General features: G+C 37.9%; 1 protein-coding gene across 2 annotated transcripts in view; it reads right to left on the reverse strand.

The window, feature by feature from the left end:
• The window catches only part of Prmt9 (protein arginine methyltransferase 9), a 40,899-nt gene that overhangs the window by 2,103 nt on the left and 26,363 nt on the right, over positions 1-12,433 (reverse strand). Inside the window, exons 10-12 of one of the 2 annotated variants that reach the window (XM_010610910.3) lie at positions 7,957-8,110; positions 6,080-6,202; positions 5,289-5,784 (exon numbers count right to left, since the gene is read on the reverse strand). In XM_010610910.3, coding sequence (XP_010609212.1) covers positions 5,572-5,784; positions 6,080-6,202; positions 7,957-8,110 — 490 coding nt within the window. In that variant the 3' untranslated portion in view covers positions 5,289-5,571. Of the gene's footprint in view, positions 1-5,288; positions 5,785-6,079; positions 6,203-7,956; positions 8,111-12,433 lie in introns of those variants that run through there. The other variant, XM_010610911.2, reaches the window with a different exon arrangement.

A 12,433-nucleotide genomic window follows, 5' to 3' on the forward strand; every position in this document is an offset into this window, starting at 1 on the left:
AAGATAGAAAGTGACATAGTATGTTGCAAATAGTAAGGATAAGTTGTTTCTCAAAACTGTTGCTTTATATATTCATGCACACACATTAATTTCATTATGTGTATGTACACAGTAAGGTACAGAGTTTATTCTGTCCAGTATTTTGATTTAAACATTTCCACAGAAAGTAAACCTGGGTAATATATTTTTTAAAACCCAGAGACGTTCCACAGAAAAGTATTACAACTGATAAATGAATTAAGTAAAGTTGCAAGGTACAAAAGTAGTAGCATTTTTACATACAAGTAACAATCTAACTGAAAAAAAAATCAAAAAAATAATCCCATATGATAGCATCAAAAAACAAAATACTTAGGAGTACATTCAATTGAGGTGGTACTTAAAACTACATAACAAAGCCAGGGATTTAGCTCAGTGGTTCTACAGCCTGCCTCGCAAGTGCAAGGACTCAAGTTCAATCCCTGGTACAAAAAAAAAATCTATATAGTGAAAAACTACAACTGATGAAATTGAAGACACAAATTTGAAGAGACAAACAAATGGAAAATTACCCTGTGCATATGAATTAGAAGAATACTGTTAAAACATTCACAAAACAAAGCAATATACACAGCAATCCCTATCAAAATCCCAATTGGCATTCTTCATAGAAAAAAATCCTACAGTTCACACAGAACATAATAGATTCTGAATAATCAAAGCAATTCCAAGAAAGGAAAATTGGAGGCATCACATTTTCTTGTTGAAAATATAAGTGTGATTGATACAAGTGTGTAGACCCAACTCACTTGGAAGACTGAGACAGTTGAGCCCAGGAATTCAAGTCCAACCTGGACTACATAGTGAGACATCACCTCAAATACTAAAATGGTACAAACTTATAGTAAAACACTGTAGTATTGGCATAAAAACCACATGGACCAGTGGGCAAGAGTCCAGAAATAAAACCAAACATAGTCAAATGATGTTTAACACGGGAACCAAGAGCATACAAGGAGAAGATCTTTCCAAAAAGTGATGCTGGGAGGCCACTGTGTTCTCTTACATGGTGCCCTCCAACATACACACACACGCGCGTGCGCGCTGTACAGAATACTCCTTTTCTACTTTTACTTGGACCAAACTCGATCTGCAGAGCCTGTTTCTTTTCCTACCTTCAATGAAACTTGCTATTAAAAAAAATTACACTGGGAACACAGATTTCCACATGCAAAAGGGATAAAATAGACCCTTGCACACCACAACCAAAAGTGAGCTCAGTGTCTACAATCCCTAAATAAAAGACAAAAGCAAACTATTAAATTCCCAGAAGCAAACACAAGAAAAGTTCCTGGACACTGGCCTTTGCATAGTATTTGGATATTATACAAAAGCTTGGGCCACAAAAACTGAATGGGACCTGAGTTAGCCTTCTGATCATTCATTACACATAAAGATTCAACCAATCCTAGATTAAAAATATTTGGGAAAAAAATATCATCTTGTACTGAACATGTACTTTTCCAGGTCATCATTCCCTGAACAATAGAGTATAACTATTTACACAGAATTTACCCTATATTAATGTGTAACTACGGATGATTTGAATTATGCAAATAATAACACCAGTTGATAAAAGGAGTTGGAACAGTGACAGATTTTCATTTGCAAGGGAAGGGCTGGAACCAATCCACTCCAAACACTGAGGGAGTGTTTAGCCATACTAAAAAGGTGTACACAACAAACTACAAACTGGGAGAAAATACTTGCAAACAATGCTATAAGGAGTTAATATATAAAATGTATAAAGAACCATATAAAATAAGAAAAAGTTTTGTTAAAAGTGGCAGAAGGCACAAAATAGCCAACAGGTAGGTATATGAAAACATGTTCAATGTCAACCAGAAAGAAAATGCAAATCAAAACCACTGGGAGATACCACCTTCCTCACCTGTTAGGATGACTATTATAAAAGGCTGAAAGGCAATAAATGCTGCAAAAGGTGTGGAGAAAAGGGAACTTTTAAACACTACTGATGGAATATAAATTGGTACAGTCATTATGGAAAACAATATGAAAGTTTCTTAAATAAAAATGGGCATACCTGAAAATCACCACCTTGTAAAGGTACCTACACCACTTCTGTATACACGTGCCACTATTTAAAATAGCCAAGGTGTGGAAAAACCTAAGAGTCCATCCACGGATGAATGTATAAACTAGTGAATATATAAAATGATATTATTTATCTTTTAAAGAATAAAGTCATTGGGAAATTCAAATATACAGAGATAGTAAACAAAATGGTAGAGAAAGGTTACTGGCAGTGGGCAGGAAATGGAGAGTTGTAGGTCAGAAAATACAGAGCAGATACAGAGGACAAACAAGTCTAGAGACATAATGTACAACATAATGATGTTATGGATTCTATCTAGATATCCTCCCAAAGCCTCATGCAGTCATAGGTGGGACTTAGCTGGCTGATATAGGGCATGTGATGCTGGGATCAAGGATGGAATGTGAGAATTAAAGGTGTGAGTGGTACCCGCCCTAACAGTGGGTAGCCTGGATAAAATATAAGAGACAAAAAGGTCATTGCTTGTCACTTGCTGCTTTCTGCCTGCCATTAACTGTTTCTCCTCTGCAATGTCCCTCTGCCATGCCACCCTGCTTTGGAGCCTCCTACATGAACTGAAACCTCAACAGAGCTCAGTAAAATTTTCCTCCTTTATTTTGGGGTGTTGGGTATTTTGTCTCAGCAACAAGAGAAGTAACTAAGATTTGGTACCAGAGAAGTGGAGTTGTTACTGTTATTGTACATGAACATGTAGTTCAGGAACCTTTAGAACTGGCTTATGGGAAGAGTTTGGAAAGGTTTGGAGACGCCAGCTCAAACAGCAGCCCTGGTACACCTTAGGCTGTACTTGATGAACAATTCTGATCAGTGTTTAGAAGACTAGAATGCTGACAGGCTCTGGAGGTTCCTGCTAGGAGTAAGGACTGCATTGGCTGTGGGACTCAAGATGATGTATTTATGCCTTGGCAGAAAATATGTCTGCATTTTACTCATGTCCAGAGACTGCCTGAGACTGAAATTAAGGGCAGCATACTAATGAACCTGGCAGAAGAGATTTCAAAGCAATTAATGTTGAGGCCATGGCATGGCTACTGTTGGGGAATTCTAGCCAGATTTAGGTTGAGAATCAAAATCAAAGATCCCAGCAGAATGACTTAAAAACATTTTGAATTTGGCCAGAAAGGAAACTTTAGTAAAATAGCATCCTGCAAAGATGGAACAGAGGAAAAACCAGGCCCTGAAATGACTAGCAAGAAAAGGCCCAAGTATTTCAGAAGGCGACAATAGAAAAGATGGCCGAAGAACATCACAAGAACCAGCAAGGCCTCCACCCTTTGCAATCTCACAATTGCAAAAGTGAAAGATTTTGCTTTGCAAAGTTAGCCCCAGTGAACAATGTTCCAGAACAGTAATAGCTTAGGCAAGTAGTTCCTTGGGATTTGCTTCACAGGCACTTTACTCATGCAGCCAAGACAGAAGCCTGGCTACTGTTCCAGCTGGCAGCAGACCTTGGCATCATCCATGTGGTTTTAGGTGCATGCAGAATGTAAGAGTTGTGGGGTCAGGAAGGATTCCACCCAGATTTCAGAATGCGGCTTGGAAGGCAGGCAGCGTGACCCTGAGGGCAGTGTGTGAAGCTGTGAGTGTTCAAGTCAAAGGTGCAGTGGAGACCTCAGAAGTTTAGAGAAGCGTGGAATGTGAGTCATCTGCAAGGAGGCAGCAGAGCCAGCCCCAGAGAAGCCATGGGAGCTACAACCACCAGCAGTGCCATAGGGGTGCAGCCACCTTCAGAGTTTACAACTTGCCAAAGATTGAGATACTGGACATGGAACTATGGGACTTAAATGTTTACCCTGCTGGATTTTGGACTTGCTTTGTTCCTATTCCTTCCTATCCTCCTCTTTGTACCTTTTGGAATGGAAATGTCTATCTTGTGCCATTGTATATTGAAGTGTTTAACTTTATTTTGGATTGTACGGGGGCTTGTAGCTCAGTTTACCTTAAATCTCCTCAGAGGAGACTTTGGACTTGGAAGTTTTCAGCAGTGCTGAAACTGTTAGAACTTTGGCAACTCCTAGAGATGGATTGAATGCCTTTTGCATAAAGAAATGTGCATGAGGAGTTAAGGGCAGAATGTTATGGCTTATATCTAGATGTCCCTGCAGAGTCTCATGCAATCATAGGTGGGGCTTTACTTAGTTGGCTGATCTAGAGTGTGTGATGCTGGGATCAAGGACACAGTGTTAGAATTAAGGGTGTGAGTGCTATCTGCCATAACAGTGGGTAGCCTGGATAAGATATAAGGGACAGAAAAGCGGTTTGTCGATTGTCGCTTGCTGCCTTTTGCCTGCCATGAACTATCATGTCCCCCTGCCATGCCACCCTGCTTTGGAGCCAGCCAACTATGAACTGGAACCTCTATAAACTGAGCTAAATAAACCTTCCTCCTTTAACTTTGAGTGTCAGGTACTTTGTCTCAGCAATGTGCAAAGTAACAAAGACAAAAGATAACAGGTAATAAAATTGTACTGTATATAAGCATTATGCTAAATGCTATTTGAGCTGTTCTTGCCACAAAAATAAAACAAAAAATGGGTAACTATTATACGATGGATGTTAACTTCACTATAGCAACTTTTTTATTTACATGTATACCATAGCACGTTATGTATATTAAATATAAACAATTGAAATTTATTTAAAAGAGCTGGGTAGCATGGTAACAGAGACAAAGAACAGACAGAACAAAAACATTTTTGTGGCTTATAAAGCACTAATAGCACATAGAAGGTATAACAATGCTACTAATTTCCCTATTTCAAAAGTCTGTAAAAGTGGGATGAGTCCTTTCTTACTGTGCATCCAAATCAAAAGTACTGGTTTAGAATCTTTTATCAGCCTTTAAATTTTTCTTTACCAAAACAGATCAAGAGAAAAATACCTCCTAATACACGTACTTCCTCCCTAACTCTTAGTCTTTAAGTATTTAAAAGAAGGGCTCTGATTTACAGGTAAACATAACCCTAAGTCTTTGTGGAGATCTACTGTTAGATGTTTCCCAGTTATAAGTCAAGATGCCTACAAAATTAAAATATTGTTCTACTTACTGATGCATAACCATGAATCCCTATAAAGAAAAATTGTTTCCTAATTTTTTTTTCCCTCATTGAGTTTATTGGTACATTTTAGGCACACAGTACAGTTACTTTCATTATTGGGATCTTGTACCTTTACATGACAGGTCTTGGTTCTCATTTTTTCCCTTGTCCCTGCCCTCCCTTCAACAGTTTCCTAATTTCAAAAACTAATGATGTAACCTTTTCCAAAAAGCAAGTTTGCAAAATAATGCTAACCTTTAATTTAGGATCTTTCAAATGTGATGTCTCTTTTGAAAAATATTTGAACATTACAAGAAATTAAGAATTTATACATTTTATGATTAAAACCCAGGAATTCCAACAAGAATTTTATATTTGATGTTCTAAATGACATTTTCAGTAGAAAGCTGATCTTCACTATTTGACTGTGATGCTAACATTGCTCTTGTGATGCTCAATGCTAAGAACGAGTTCTTCTCCCACTTCAACCTGGATAGGATGCTCTAAAACAACTGCAGCTTGTTTACAGTGGGAGGCTTCACTTGAAGTATCCAGCCAAATCTCATCATCAAGGTACATATGATACCAAAATGGAATAGCAGTCACTTGTCCAGATTTACAAATGTGTATCTATGGAAATTAAGAAATTATGAAATTTTTATCAGAGTAAATAGAATAGACTTGTACAAGTATATCTTCTTTCTGTTTAGTGAATTTTAAATAAAAATTTTTAAATACACTTAATTATCTGATTCAAATTAATATTAACCTACTTTATTCACTAATATTTACTCAAATCCATTCATATTCAGAAAAAAATAGCATTTGAATCTTAAAAGAAAACAGCTAAAAGTATATACAGTAATACCAAGTTTAAGATAATTATTAATAAGACAGGCACAATCATTTTGCATGCTATCCATACCTTTACTTCTCTGTTGGACGTGTTCAAATACGGAGTCATTAAATCTAGTCTTAACAGTTCCACTGGCTTGCTTAAAGGTACACAAGACAATGAGGACAGGTCCAAAAATACATGTATAGGCACCTAGAAAAAGTGTAAAATTTCTCACTTTTACAGATTCTTTTTTGTAGTTAGGGATCATCCGATATTTGATTTATGTCCGGCTCAGTATGACAATGCTTTTGCATCTATTGCCTCATTAATAGCCTTCACATCAACCTAAGGCACAGGGCTTTCATTATTCATTTTGCAGGAATAACAATGAAGACAAGCAGGTCAAGTAGTCTGCTATGGTATCAATTGTACACCTTATACTAAGATGAAAGCAGAATAAACTTTTACTTAAGCCAAATGGCCCCCAAAAATTTTAAACCTAGGATTGATTATAAACTAAGAAACAATACTGTTTGACGAAAGGTGGCAAATTCAACAAAACAGATTTCATTTGGAAAAGAAGCTCACTCCTATAAGGCAGGGATTCTTAGCCTTGGATACATTTAAATTCGCCAATAAGGAGAGATTATAGAGCCCCTCTTGATGAGTAAGTAATCAAGAATGGATATTTGGGAGGCTGAGGCAGGAGGATCACGGTGAGTTCAAGACCAGCCTGGGCTTTATAGTGAGTTCCAGGTCAGTCTCAACTACATAGTGAGACCCTGTCTCAAAAAGAATGGACATGAGACCATAGTGGTAGGGAACACAAAGTGATGGATTTAGCCAAGTTAGGGTGTTCCCAGGCCAACAAAAACAGTGGAGAGAAATTAACATTTCAAACATATGAAGAATCACATGAAAATATATAAGCCACAGAATATAAGTCATTAAGAAAAGGAAGATATAAAACAGGAAGTTCACTGAATCAAGATATTATAGATTCTGGCAGAATCAAAGAACTGCTGATATCAGAATCAAGAGAGAATATGACAAAGATGAGTGCTATTTTTGGACCATACAAAAAAATAACAAACTTTCTGACTTCTGATAAGTATATTCTCTTTACTAAATTCCAAGAAACACTAAGATTAATTCTAGAACTTTAGCTTGCCCTTTAAAAAGTAGTTCCACAAATGATTTGTATTTGAGTAGTGACTGTTCATGAAAGGTCTAACAAAGAATATTCAAGATCTTATTATCTATAGGGTATGTTGTTATCACTTTTTAAACTCTGTACTCAGTATCCCACTTACCAAAATTCTGCTAGCCTAGATGGTTGATATCCCACCTAATTCCCCTTTCTCCATTCTCAAACCTCTTCCCTGGGCATTTCATCCACTTCAATGTTAAACTCACAAATTTGAACTCTGCTGCTTGTTTATAAACTCACTTTGTTTATAAATCGAGGCTCCTTGTTTTGTAAGCCAAAACTAATGTCTTTGCCCAGAGCTCCCTTTTCCTAGGCATCTATGCTCCTGCTCCCTGCAGTCGGACAGACTACACCAGTGGTGGCACGTGTGAAGTGGACTGTATCACTGAAAGCCCTAAAAGGTTGGCCATCACTGCTAGACACTGGACTTTGGCTGTCACACTTATCAGGTGCCAACCTGAGGCCTCAATGTAAAGTTCAAATTACAACCCAAATCTGGATGCTTCTTTTTTAAATATGGAGAAACCCTTTTCACCAGACTAAAGCCTAGTTTCACATATAACAGTGACTCAGGGGAGTGTCTAAAAACTGAGTATGATCCTTGGGTTGATTTTTACCCATAATAAGTTCCTTTGCTCTAGGAAATTAATTACCATTCTAATCCAGCTACACACTGTGACTAAAACTAAAAATAGAGATAAGGTAGACTATAGATAATAGCATTCTCATAGACCTTCTCGTTTCTAACACTTACCTGAAACTGGTTGATAAAAGGTGCTATATTCAACCCAAGAGTACGTTCTGTTCCTTGAACAGCATTCTCTTCCACCAGTGTCTGTGATTCCACAAGCATCCCAAACATCAGCACATACTGAGGAAAGATCTTCCCTCCAGGTTGTAGTAAACACCTGAAGAAAGATAAATATTTTTGCCAGGCATGGTGGCACACACCTGTAACCCTGGCACTCCAGGAGGCTGAGGCAGGAGGATCACAAACAAGGTCAAGTCTAGCCTGGGCAATTCAGCAAGACCCTGCCTCAAAAAATAAAAGGCTGAAGATGTAGCTTGGTACAAAGACCCTAAGTTCAATGCCCAGAACTCACTCCCACCGAAAGAGGAGGTTACATATTTTTTAAAACCGTTGGATTTCCTACAATTTGTAAATATCAGTAACTAAGAATCATGAATTGATGAGCTGATTTTATATAGTCTAATGGATTTGTATTATTGGTTGGTAGTTCAGAATGTAAATCACTGAAAATAATATTTCAACACATTCCCCCCAGAAAAAGTGAGTGCTGATCTATAAAAAAGAAAAACAGCTGGACAGATATAAGTCCCTCGATCAGGGCAAGAGCCATTAGTGGATGCAAAAACTACAATTATTCCTAACCAGAAATCCAAACTCTGAAACACTCCAAAACTTTTTGAGTGTCAAAAGAATGTCCTATTTGGAAAATTCTACAACCTGACCTCATGAAAAGACTGTATTCAAAATGCAGACACACTGAAACTATTGTATACAGTTGCCTTCATACTATGTGCATAGAATGTATACGAAATATGAAGAAACTGCATGTGTAGACTTTGGTACTATCTCCAAGATATCACATATAAATATTCCAAAACTTTAAAAATATCTAAATACTTTTTTGTCACCAGCATTTTATATAAGAATACTCAACCTGCTGAAGGTGGAAGATTGAGTAGGAAAAGGATATTTCTGCAATCTCAAAAAATATCACCCCCATAAATGACAATAAATGATAAAGGAGAAAAGAGTAACATTGTGAAAACTCACTAAAGTGGGGAAAACTTAAACCAAGTGATCTAATTAGCATAAACAATAATGGGGTACAGCAAGACTATTGACTACTCCAATGGTTACAAAGGTTCTGTTGCAGTCATTCTTCTCTAAAATGGATAATCTGGACCTCATAAGAACACATGAAGAACATTCTACAAAATAAAAGGTCTCCACTCTTCAAAACAGTTCATGTCATGAAAAACTGAGGCAATGTCACAATAAAATAAACTAGAGACATGAAAACTAAATGCAATACACGACCTTCAATCTGATTCTGGACCAGTTACAAAACAGATGGCAGGCACCATGCCAAAATGAAATCATAAGATTTGCAGATTAGGTATCGGTATTGCATCATGTAGATTTTCTGATTGTGATAACGGTTCAATGATTACATAGATGAATTATCTTGTTCTTAGGAAATACACCCAGTATCAAAGGTAAAGGGATAGGATATCTGGAACTTTTTCAAAATCGTTCAGGAAGAGAACCATAAAATAAAACATTTCCTCCTTGGGTACACTTTCATATTCCTGGAAATCTCACAGAGATGATGTGTTAATCAGCAATACTACCTCTAGAAAGTTAAAAGATCTTTTCCTATGTAGGCTTCATCTACAGTAAATGCCTGATGGGAAGATAAACCACCAGGGAGATTCCCAGAGTGCACGGTAACTTGTAACCAGTGTTCTTTTGACAGGACATGGAAACTGTGCCAGGGGAGAATCCATTCCTTTATGAAGCTAAGGGCTCTTGAAGGCAGTTCCCTGCCTGCCATGTAGGCCTGTTTCTCACCCCTGTCAGAGTTGAATCTCCTGCCATCCAGTGAAGGGAGAGGAAGACACACTTAGGTACTTTAAACCAAGTAACTATTCTCATTTACCACATTTACAATCAAACATCAAATCTCTTCTCTTTACAAATATTCTAGGCTGTTTGCTGCTTGAACTTCCAGGACAGGGTACTACATACAGGTGGGTCTCTTTCTTAATAAGGTTTTATACCTAAGCCAAATATTTATGTATGGATCTATTTATAACAATATAGGTTTAAATCGGAAGTGATGCATATGTCTATGATCCCAAAATTCTGGAAGGCTAAACCAGGAGGATCACAAGTTCAAGCCCAGCCTGGACAATATCGTGACTTAGTGGGAACCTGTCTTAAAATTTTAGAAAGGGGAAAGTGAAGATGTGGGAAGCAGCTCAGTGCAAAGGCCCTGGGCCACAGGACAGAACATCAGACCAATCTGTATGTGTAAAAAACAATTTGTAAAAATTTCTAAACTTCTGTGTATGTGGTTTCCCTAAATACATCATTAAAACCTCAACAAACTCGAAAACAATTCTCAAAACTAGTTTGGCACGTCTCTTGAGTTAACTTTAATTATTATCCTCCAAGCTTTTGCTAAACTATTTACCCTATCTCGATTTCATAACCATTTAAATATACCTAAAGTAATAATGACAACTAAATTATAATGACAAGATATGGCAAAGATGAAAGACCCGTGATTAGAACTGAGTGGGAGAAAAGCCATAAAAATATTACTAGAATGGCAGGAGAGATTTTAATAAGAACTATATATTAATAATACTATTTAAGGCTAGGAAGTAGCTCAGTGGTGAGCACTTGCCTACAGGTGTGAAACCATGGCTTCAATCCCAGCCCAGAGAAAGAAGGGGAAGAGGAAGAGGCAGAGGAAGGGGAAGGGAGATGGGAGGAGATGCGAGGGAGAAGAAGAAGGAGGGGCCGGGGGGGAAAGGGGACAGGAAGGGAGAAGGGAGAAATAGTATTTATCAACGTTAAATTTCTTGAGCATGATAATTTGAGACACAGTGAAGTTTATGATGCCAAAAACTATCAGATGGTTCAGCAATCTAGTACTACTGTATTCACTGTTACTATTCTTGCAACTTTTCTTATACTTAGAATTGTGAAATTTTCCAAAAAGTAAGAAAAATTAATATGCAAACAGGCTGCTCTTACAACAGTTCACAAGCTAATAGGAAGTCAAATCATAAACAGGGGTGATCTGATACACACAGAATCAGCAAGGAAAGGTACATGTGATTCTTAAGTGATTCCTAACAGCATCAGACTGATCGAGGTAGGTTATCCCCTCTGTACTCACTAAATATAAGCACAGGACTGTCTTAGTAATAAGGCCTACATACAAAAACTAGCCTAAAAATGGTTTCTACCCTGACCACCAATGCTCTTCTCATTTCTGCTGTTCCTTTACTACAACTTTTTAGCATCCTAAGTCTAGTAGATAGCAAAAATAGCTAATTAGTTAAATTACACATTCTTAACAAAATCATACACGCTTAGTAAAATTCCAATCTGTGCCTTTACCAGCCAGATAACATTTTATCATCCAATATCACTGAAGAAATCTGTTTTTCTCAAATGGATCAAATTTAATCCTGAAAACTCATGTTACTAAAATTACCTGAACAAAGGAAGTTACCTGCCAACTGTGATCCATTTAAGTGAAAACCAGATCTAATTTTTCTTAAGATCACAAAGGTCTCAGAAAGGAGAAACGAGCCACAGTGCTTTATGTTGTTGACCAACATCCCTCCCTGGTCCAGACAGCCACAAGGGGTACCAGTCTATGAAACTGGTAAGCTGAACAAGCTCACAGGTTCATAACCTACCTTCTAACCATGAAGCCTATAGGAGAATGAAAGAGAACAGGCAGTCTGAGGATCGGACTTACAACACTTGTGACATGGGTGGGGGGTTTAATTGGTGTACAACAATTAATACTCCAGAACCAGCTGGGTGACTCAGAATTTAAATCAGTTTTATCATTACCTGGAATTAGCACCAGACTCCCCACATTAAGGGATCGGTCCTACAAGACTGCCTCCCATCAGGTACCCATCCCAAACCCTGGACTTCTATGACTTCTGCTCAACAACCTATAAATGAGGTGTTCCCACCACTCCCTCATTAGATTTAATAATTTGCTAGAATAGCTCAGGTTTAGTTTAAGTCTTTAATGTCCTTCAAAAAGGCTCATATGTTGAAGGTCTGGCTCCCAGTGCAGTAATACTCAGAGGTAGTGGGTAAGTCATGAGGGATGATCTAACTTCATCAGTGAGGTCCATGGATGAACTCATCATTTGATGGCATTATTGGGGGCAGATAGAAACTGAGGCCTAGGTGAACAGACTGTGTCGTGGGGGCATGTCCTTGGGAACTATATGTAGTCTCCAGCCCTTTCTTCTCTGCTCTCTCACTTTTTCTGCTTTCTGGCTGCCACAAAATGAGCAGCTTTCCTCCACCATGCCCTTCTGCCATGATGTTTCTTCCTTACCACAGCTTAATAGCAGTGGAGTGAGCCTACCACGAAATGAAACCTCTGAATCTATGAGCCAAAATAAACCTTCACTCCTGTAAGCTGCCTTCCACA

The sequence above is a fragment of the Fukomys damarensis genome, unplaced genomic scaffold, assembly GCF_012274545.1.
Source record: "Fukomys damarensis isolate Sample0158 unplaced genomic scaffold, DMR_v1.0_HiC HiC_scaffold_38, whole genome shotgun sequence".
In the NCBI taxonomy this organism is placed as follows: Eukaryota; Metazoa; Chordata; class Mammalia; order Rodentia; family Bathyergidae; genus Fukomys; species Fukomys damarensis.